The sequence below is a fragment of the Setaria viridis genome, chromosome 7 (assembly GCF_005286985.2).
Source record: "Setaria viridis chromosome 7, Setaria_viridis_v4.0, whole genome shotgun sequence".
Taxonomy (NCBI): Eukaryota; Viridiplantae; Streptophyta; class Magnoliopsida; order Poales; family Poaceae; genus Setaria; species Setaria viridis.
Window position 1 is genome coordinate 29989662 of NC_048269.2, and position 9160 is coordinate 29998821.

At 48.8% G+C, this 9160-nt stretch overlaps 2 protein-coding genes and 1 pseudogene across 3 annotated transcripts; all 3 read left to right on the plus strand.

Moving 5' to 3' along the window:
- Window positions 1-819: 819 nt before the first annotated feature.
- On the plus strand, window positions 820-5134 carry LOC117864209 (uncharacterized). Of its 2 annotated transcripts, none has more exons than XM_072294857.1 (3): window positions 820-1393; window positions 1501-3226; window positions 4242-5134. In XM_072294857.1, the coding sequence occupies exons 2-3, from the start codon at window positions 1760-1762 to the stop codon at window positions 4251-4253; spliced, it is 1479 nt and encodes a 492-aa protein (XP_072150958.1). In that variant the 5' UTR covers window positions 820-1393; window positions 1501-1759; the 3' UTR covers window positions 4254-5134. The 2 variants fall into 2 exon arrangements, with proteins under 2 accessions (XP_072150958.1, XP_034604123.1); XM_034748232.2 differs by having other exon boundaries at window positions 1517-3226.
- LOC117864859 (ATP-dependent zinc metalloprotease FTSH 8, mitochondrial-like) lies at window positions 4479-6231 on the plus strand. The gene is made up of 3 exons (XM_072295358.1): window positions 4479-4548; window positions 5063-5679; window positions 5923-6231. Exons 1-3 carry the CDS (start codon window positions 4479-4481, stop codon window positions 5938-5940), a joined length of 705 nt encoding a protein of 234 aa, XP_072151459.1. The 3' UTR covers window positions 5941-6231.
- LOC140220143 (ATP-dependent zinc metalloprotease FTSH 8, mitochondrial-like) lies at window positions 6128-7404 on the plus strand (annotated as a pseudogene).
- The last annotated feature ends 1756 nt before the right edge of the window (window positions 7405-9160 follow it).

Below are 9160 nucleotides of genomic sequence, written 5' to 3' on the forward strand. Positions count from 1 at the left end.
CGACCGGCTTGTTAATTCTCCTGGACAACCTGAACTTTTTAGCTGTGTCCAACTCGAGTGCTTGCATCTTGCCCACAGATTCACATTTGAAAAAGCAAGTTTTGTTATGTTCATGCACATTGCGCAGGGCTAAGCTGTTGCGAGGAAGACGCAAGGTAATGGTTTTGTTTAGAGTGGCCTCTAGTTGTACTGTTTTTTTGGTCGGGTTTTATTTCTTCTAATAATAGCATGGCAAAACTGTTGGTGTCCTTTTAGGGAAAAAAAGTTTCCCAAATGTTTGACGGTTATTTTTCCTAAAAAAAGAAAAGGTGTGGCAAGATCAATGTAGTTATGATATTTCCATGACAAAGGTTCCTAAAAGTTTTAGCTTCTCAAAGTTGTTTTAGAAGCCTTTTAAACCTGCGTTTGGCTAGGAGCTAAACTTTAGCCCTATCACATCGGATGTTCGGATACTTATTAGAAGGATTAAATATAAGCTAATTACAAAACTGATTGCAGAACCCCTATGCTAAATCGCGAGACGAATCTATTAAGCCTAATTAATTCATCATTAGCGAATGGTTACTGTAGCAACACATTGTCAAATCATGGACTAATTAGGCTTAATAGATTCGTCTCGTGATTTAGCCTAGAGGTTGTGTAATTAATTTTGTAATTAGTCTAGGTTTAATACTCCTAATTGATGTCCAAATATTCGACGTGACGGGGGGCTAAAATTTAACCCCCTCCTTCCAAACACCCCCTTAAACTCCTAAAATATTGTTTGTTCCACCTCCTGACTGCAGCAAAAGGACCAAAATACCCTCTCCCCCGTACCCCTGCTCCTTCTCCTCCTCCCATCCGCCCCCACGCTGCAGTCTCTCCTCTCCTCTCCCGTCCGCGCACTTCCCTCCTGCTCCAGCTCGAAGCTTCCGCCATGGGCGAGGGAGAGGACGAGGCCTGGAGCTCCGCCGCGGCCGACGGCGTCCAAGGGGAGCAACGGGCCGCCGGCGTCGGGGGAGCGGGAGGGCGGCCTGGGGCTGGGGGCGGCGGATCCGGCAGCGGGAGCCCCGGTGCTCCGGCAGGTCCAGCAGCTGGAGCCCCGGCGCCGTCGCTGCCTCCGCCGGGTTTGGGCGCGAAGGGGCAGCGGATCCGGCGGGGGGAGGGCGCGGACGGGTGGCGGAGCCGGGGGATCCGGCGGCGCGAGGGAGCTCCGGGTCCACGCCGCCGCTGCTGCCGATGATGTCGCGGATCCGGCGGCGGACCGGAGCGGGAGGAGGAAGACAGGCCGGGCTGCCTCCGCCGCCGGCCCCGCCCAGTAGGGCCTCGTCCTCCGGTCCCGCCGGCGGAAGGTCGGGGTGGTGGGGCGCGCGAATGCGGCGGTCATTGGTAATTGTTTACAAAGTGGACAGTGGTACGTTTTGGCAACACTTCATGTTTTTTTAGAACCGAGCTTTTGCTTGGGCTTGGGCAAGGCCGGTTTCTTCTTCTGGGCTCAAATTGAACCAACCAAACTTCTAGAGGCCGTGTTTGTTAGGGCTGGCCAGGCAGGGCAGCAAGGAGGCATCCGCGCCGTCCATCCAGCAGATCGATCGGTTGGGGGTTCGACTCCGACTCCACCTCCTCCTCCGACGCCGACGCCGACTCCTCCGCCTCTCTTATATTACTCCCCACCTCCTTTTCCTGTTCGCTGTCGCCGCCCCCGCCCAGCAACCAATCTTGTGCTACTGCCCCCCTCCTCTTCCTCTTCGCTCTCGCCGCCCCCGCCCAGCAACCAAGCATGCTGCTGGTCGACCGCTACGTGCGACTCGTCGATGAGCTAGAAGACGTCATCCAAAAAACAGGGTCTTGGCAACTCGATCCGCTCATCGAGGGCGTCCTCGCCGACGACTTCCCCGAGTGCACAAGCCGAGAAGAGGCGGAGGAAAAGAGGGAGGCGGCCATCGAAGCATTGGTCATGCGGTACCGGGCGGAGGTCGAGATCCCGGCGTTAGCGTCCCTGAGCAAGCTCAAGGCATCCAGGCGTTCCCGCCCCGGCGCCCTGCGCAGGGAGCCGGTCGCCTTCAGTGGCGCCGAAGACCCTGCCTACTACAGTGAGGTGCTGGACGGCATCGACCTTCATCTTCATCGGCTAGCCGATCCCCCCCGCATCACTTCCTTGTCCCTTGGCATCTCCTGGCCACCCGACCATCACCTGCGGACCCGACCCCCCGCCGCATTCATCGCCGGATGCGACGAATCCATCCTCGTTCTCTACGTCGGCACCTACCGTCCCTGCCTCCCTCAGCCAGGCTTCTACCTGGTTTACAACTCCTGGGCCGACTCGGTCGCCATCGTCCCGCCGCTGTCGTGCTCCCGCGTCAACTTCTGGTCCCACTACAACATTGGGGGTGGGGTCGCCGTCCTCAACTTCATACCCGCCAGGTGCTACGTCCTAGCTGAGCTCCTGCTGCGCAAGGACGACCCTTCACGCCACGCCACCCTGTTTATGTGGTGGTCGCCCGGCTCCGGTCCGCTCGCCGGCCGGTGGATCCAGAAGGAGGTAGCGCTCCCGCTCCCTCTCCCCGCCGATGAAGACTGCTCCTTCCTTGCGGACATGGCCTTCGCCGCTGCAGGAACCTCACTCTGCTGGGTTGATCTCCTCACTGGGATATTGGTCTGCAACCTCATCGACAGGCTCGCCACCAACATCAAAGATGCTCGTCCCGTCTTCCACTTCATCCCGTTGCCCCCAAAATATGCCGTGAAATTAAATGGCACGCTGCGGGGTCAGCCGGAGGAATACCGCTCCATGTGCCCCGTCAACAATGGAGACACCTTCAAGTTCGTCTCCATGGTTGGCTACAGAGAAGGCAGCCCTATGGACAAGGTGGTGCTCACAACATGGACTCTCAAGAACGCGCTCAGCATGGAGAATTGGGAGTGGGAGGAGGACGCAGCATCCTTCTGCATCCGAGATCTCTGGGACGACCCAATCTACAAGGACAAGCTCAAGCTGCAGCCGCTAACGCCCAGTTTTCCTGTTCTGTGCACACAGCATGATGGTGTCATGTACCTCTCTGTTACCGACTACGAGTACAAGCATGGCCAGGAGGGGCTGCAACTGCAAGCCACAGGATTCTATGAGCTCGGCCTTGACATGCTTACCGGAACGCTTTTTTCTGCCATCAAATTGCCTTCTGATGAAAGGGGAATTGTTCAACGCCCGTGGATATTTACCTCTCACTTTGGCAATTACTTGAACATGGTACTTCCTAACAGACCCCTTACTATCTTTCTTACTGCTGTAGGTTAGTTGTTAAACAAGGTTGATATTTGAACTAGGCAACTAGCTACACGTGTAATGTGTTGAAAATCTGAATTGTAGTAGGTGACATAATAACTAAAGCATAAAAAAGGGTAGAGCCGTAGAGGGTTGTATGTGCTAATACCATGGGAGTAAAGTTACCTTATCTTAATTGAATGCCTTTGGGAATTGATCATAGCGTCCTGTCATCTTAGAGATGGATCTTTCATTTGCAAACTACATCAAGTATACAGCTGTCCAAATTTTGGTGGCCTTGTAGAAGCACCAGTGGTGCCTAGTTACTGACTCCTTTTTGTGTTATCTGTGATAGAACAAAACAATTCTATATAGAATGGATTAGTAACTATGATTAGCTAATGTAGAAGTGGAAATTTCATTGGTATGGCCTCAATTGTAGCCAATATTCTGTTGTAAAAAATTCTGACAGCCTTAGGTGAACAGGGATCTATATATTATACAATGGTGCGATTCGATATTTTTTTAGTATAAGGTCAGTCATCCATGTCCTTGTCACCGGAGTTCTGTGCCCCTTTGCTTCTTTTACTTTTGGGGCATTTGTGTTCATGCCTCTATTTTGAAGGCTAATGGTATTTTGCCCTCGCTTTGTTCAACTTTGTGGTTTTGCCCCTGCTTTTTCAAACTGAATAGAGTTTGCCCACTATCCCATTAAGAGCACCAAACAATGTCAAATCAGCTATGAAAAGACAAGTTTGCCCATGCACTCCCCCCTCCCCACTTTTATGAGTGCTTTGTCATTTTATCCCTGTTTTGACATCAAACATTTGACTAGCATTTTTGACATTTTAACAAAGAAATTTGTCAGCTAAACTCAATAAAATTTACATACATTTCGAAGCACTTCTCTCTTATGGGAGTAGAGCCAGACTTGTATATTAAGGAGAATGTAGGGCTACTTATTCGTTTTTTGTTTAATTGCCTGTCTTGTTTTCTTCAGATCAGTGACTGAGATATGAAAATCCTCGACGAGTGCAAAGTTTTTGAAGATGACAGTGCAGCACCATCAATTACTTGCACAACGAGCAGTGTTCCCATGTGGTCAATGCCTTACACAATGGGACAATGCTTCGCCAAATGGAAGTTCTGTCAAGACGGACTCGGTGGACGTCGTATTATATCCTCTCCTTCTGCAGTGCTCGGATCTTCAGCATTATCATTCTGTCCAGCGGGATTGATGAACACCTGGGGGAAAGAACTACTTGCTGATGAGGTTGATTCAGGGGACATGTACTATGTATTTCTGGGTAAAGCAAGATCAATTCATTCCACACGAGCAGGAGCCGAATTGAAGATCTGCGATGATGGACTCGGTGGAGTTTGTGTTATAACCTCTCCTTCTGCAGTGCTCGGAGCTTCGGCATCATCATTCTGTCCAGTGGGATTGGGATTGGCGTTGGATGCTTCCTGTTAAGAGAATCCCCCCTTTCTGTGAGGAGGAAATCATTGATGAATTTTTATGTGGAACTGAGAAATAGTAGCTGGAGTACCATCCTTCCACTGCACTTATGGGTTAACATTATGAGTACACTAGACCACTGATAGAACATTTATATAAATGAGGGAGAGATGAAGTCTTTATAGACAATACACTATTGCAGAATTGCCTTTTGTGTAACTTATTGGTTATGTTCTTCCTCTGATCTACTTCTGCTGACATATCTGTCTTAATGTCCTGTGCGGGAGAATATTAGTTTGCTATCACACGCTTTGTACCTGAAGTTTTCGTTGCTAGCCTTTGAATGTGGATGCAATGTTGAGAACTTTTATTATGTGTAATTGATAGTTTTGTTAAACAATTTCATTTCACGATAACCATATATGTTCCCTTAAGTGTATGGATCGTACACATACTATACTTTAACCATATCTTTTGTATCAAATATCTGCAGATAAGCTTCCAAGAGTTCAAGAACAAGTTACTAGAACCTAGTTTAGTTGATCGCATTGTCGTTTCAAATAAATCAGTGGCAAAGGTTTATGTCTGGATTTCACCACAGCCAAAGAGCCAAGGTCAAAATAGTGATACCCATATTTCTACCATTGATGTTCCAGGCAAGCCTGCTCCCAGTAGATGCAAGTATTACTTCAATATTGGTAGTGTTGATTCCTTTGGAGAGAAGTTAGAGGAAGCCCAGGAAGCGATGGGAATAGATCCACATGATTTTGTCCCAGTAACTTATGTTGCTGAAGTAAGTTGGTTCCAGGAAGTTATGAGGTTTGCCCCAACAGCGTTTCTTGTTGGACTGATATATTTGATGGGGAAAAGGATGCAGAGTGGTTTCAATATTGGAGGTGGTCCTGGGAAGGGAAGAGGTGGTATTTTCAACATTGGAAAAGCTACTGTGACAAAGATGGACAAAAATTCCAAAAATAAGGTTTGCTATTTTTCCCCCTTGTCACTCTTTTTACTGTTTCGCTTGGCTCTATTTTTTGAATGTGACAATAAAAAAATTCTGGCCCAAATGCTTTTTCATATGCAGGCTAAATCTTGACCTCTTTAACTCCAATTGCTTAGTTATGCAGTAACTTTATTTACCATTTTCATGAGAAACAATGCAAGCTTCATGAAATTATTGGATGTGTCTTTTCAATAACACTTGCTTATTTGTTGGTCCAAGTGTTTTTTAAGGATGTAGCCGGTTGTGATGAAGCTAAACAAGAAATAATGGAGTTTGTGCATTTCCTTAAAAGCCCCAAGAAGCATGAAGAGCTGGGAGCTAAATGGCATGTTCGCTTCAGCTTATTCAGCCGGCTTATCAGCCACCAAACAGTGTTTTTCTCTCACAACAAATCAGCCGTTTCAGCTTTTCAGCCGGCTTATAAGCTGAAGCGAACAGGCCAAAAATACCCAAAGGCGCTCTGCTTGTAGGCCCTCCTGGTACAGGGAAGACTCTTCTTGCCAAAGCTACTGCAGGAGAGTCTGGTGTGCCCTTTTTGTCTATTTCTGGTTCAGATTTCATGGAAATGCTTGTTGGTGTTGGACCATCCAGAGAGCGGAACTTGTTCCAAGAAGCTCGACAGTGTGCACCTAGTATTGTATTTGTTGATGAAATCGATGCTATTGATGGATGGATTTGGAGCAACTTCTGGTGTTGTTGTTCTCGCTGGTACAAATAGACTTGATATCCTGGATAAGGCATTATTAAGGCCAGGAAGGTTTGATCGCCAGATAACAATTGACACGCCAGATATAATGGGCCGTGATCAAATATTCCGCATCTATCTTAAAAAGCTTAAGCTGGACAATGAACCATCATTTTATTCCCAAAGGCTAGCTGCTTTGACACCTGGGTTTGCTGGAGCTGACATTGCCAATGTTTGTAATGAAGCTGCTTTAATTGCTGCAAGAAGCGAGCAAACTCAGATCACAATGCAGCATTTTGAGTCTGCAATCGATAGGATTACTCGATGCAAGCAGGCGCCGCTGCGAGGGCTCCCTGACCCTGTACGAGGCGGAGGGACTCAAGGGACTGCTCGATCCACGCACGGTGGCGCTCCGTCCACCCTCGGGGCTGTTTTGACCGTCAGATCGAACCTTCGCCGCCCAGATGTGGTCGCGTCGTCTTCCTCACTGGTTTGGGCTCACGTGCTGCCAAGTATTGGGCTCGCCAAGGTCCACGGCCTGTGTATTCGGCTCGACATGCATCCCTCTGAGTCTGTCTCTTCTTGCTTACTTGTTTTTCGCTCACACCGCCATATCAATCTTCTTGCTAGGCCCATGTTACGGAGGAACAAGCCCACAATTGAACTCGAGGCCAGCGCGCAGCAGATCGAAATTTCAAACCTAAGTGGGCTTCCGGGGCGCCCACGGGGGGTTTCTTCTTTTTGTGGCGCACACCGTCAGCCCAAGTAGAAGAGAGAGAGGCGTAGAGACGGTGCCAAAACCCAACAGCTTGACGGGGCCTGGCCCACGTGCGCGGATGCATGCCGGCAACCGTCACGCCGAGACAGCGACGCGACGGCATTGCTGCTGGACATGAACAAAGCCACCGCCGGTTGGTCCTTGTCTTATTGTCTACAGTATCTAGTAACACCACTGTGCTGTGGCGTCACGGGACGTGGCTGCGAGTCTACTGCAGCGCATTGCGAGCGAGCTTACGATTACTTCAGTTTCAACCGAGCAGGCAGGTGTGCATATGGCCCTGTATACGCTTTTCCTAACCACGCTTGAATTATAATCTAAGCGAAGATTTTCTCGCTTCTCGCTTTTCGCTTCTCGTAGTTCAAATCGTTGAAGCGGCTTACCACATAAGCGACAATCGGTGGAAATAAGCAAAGCGTTTGGCGGGATTCTCACTTATTTCCACCGATAAGCCGCTTATAAGCGGATACAAACGGGGCGTATCTTTGTGCAATCTAATCCCGGCCACCATATTGATTAAGAGGGTGTTTACTTTAGTACATGTCACATCGGATGTTTCGATGCTAATTATGAGTATTAAATATAGTCTAATTATAAAACTAACTGCATAGATGGAATCTAATTTGCAAGATGAATCTATTAAACCTAATTAGTTCATGATTTGATTTGATTTGATAATGTGGTGTGGCCGCGGCGGCACTGCCCGTGCAAATCCGAGCCTATTCACGAGTAGTCGGCCCTCTCTGTATGTTCGATTGACATCTTCGAGGAGTCTGAGCTATCGCGACCGTAGCAAATCTGTCAAAGGATTCAATCAAATCTACCCGCAGCAGAAGCAGCAAATCTCGCTCAGGATTTGAAATCGATGCAGGCAAGGCAATGATATATACGTGCTCAGCTGGCCTAGGCGAGGCAGGCAGGCAGGCGGCCGTGCGAGCACACGCAAGCGGCAGTACGCCAATCAATGGAGAGCCATGGGCAGGCAGCACACGCCAGCGATTCATGCCATTGCCGTGAGTTTAATGGCGCACGACGCGATGCGAGCCGAGGAGGGGCCAGGCGAAATCATGATGTGATTGGCACGCGGCGTCTCGGTTGACACGGGGTCCTCCCCTCCTCCAGCCGCTCGCACGCGCCCATGCTGAATTCGCAGCGGAAGAAATACGACGCAGCATCAGTTCCTTCCGTAACGTACCGATGGAGAGTAATAACACGGTGGTGCACGATGCGCATTCTACGTAGGTAACCCCCGCCCCATGTCGAAATGGTTGGCAACGGCGTCGTAGAGTACCAAAAACGAGTACGGGCCACAAGCCCACAACACATTTACTCCAGCTGGAGCTGGGCTGTCGTCAAGTATGTTCGTGCTCCGTCGAACCGCTGCGGGGTACACGGGCGCAGTCGGCCGAGCTGTACACCAACGGTGCAGTTTCAAATTTGAAAATGTTCACCAGGCAGGCAGGCAGCCAGCCAGCCAGAGCGATCGCAGATCGAATCGGAAGAGTAGTTTTTGGCCAATTGGCCTGTTCTAGACTAGGACGGCTAGTGGTGCGGGTTGAAATGAGTTTTACGGGGCGAGTTATGATGCAGGATGTGTTTGAATGGATTAAAATGGATTTTAATACCTAATGGGTTGGCAGCGGATTGAGTATATCACAAATGCGAGTTGGGGCGGGTTGGAAGTGTTTTTTTGCTTGAGTTTGTATGGGTTTAATTCATAGGTTTAACTTTCAGACTTCGGCTCCTGACTTGAGATTCGTATGTAGATTTAGTCACAATACTTTGCATAAAGTAGTAAACTGTCAAACTAATTTATCTGTAGCAAATTTTGATCAATTTCTCTAAAATTTTAAGGTAGAGAAATTGACACGGGACACATATATAAGTCTACCCGCACTACTTTGTATAAAGTAGTGGACTGTCAGATTGATTCAACAGCAACAAATTTTGGTCAATTTCTGTAAACGTAAGGTTTTAGTTTTAGGGTCTTGCTC

What these genes read in the sequence shown, in the direction of transcription:
- LOC117864209 (XM_072294857.1), top strand. Translation starts at nt 1,760, where the DNA reads ATGCTGCTGGTCGACCGCTACGTGCGACTCGTCGATGAGCTAGAAGAC.
- LOC117864859 (XM_072295358.1), top strand. Translation starts at nt 4,479, where the DNA reads ATGAACACCTGGGGGAAAGAACTACTTGCTGATGAGGTTGATTCAGGG. An exon ending in CATGTACTATGTATTTCTGG is followed by an intron (nt 4,549 to 5,062) that starts GTAAAGCAAGAT and finishes TGCAATGTTGAG; the next exon opens with AACTTTTATTATGTGTAATT.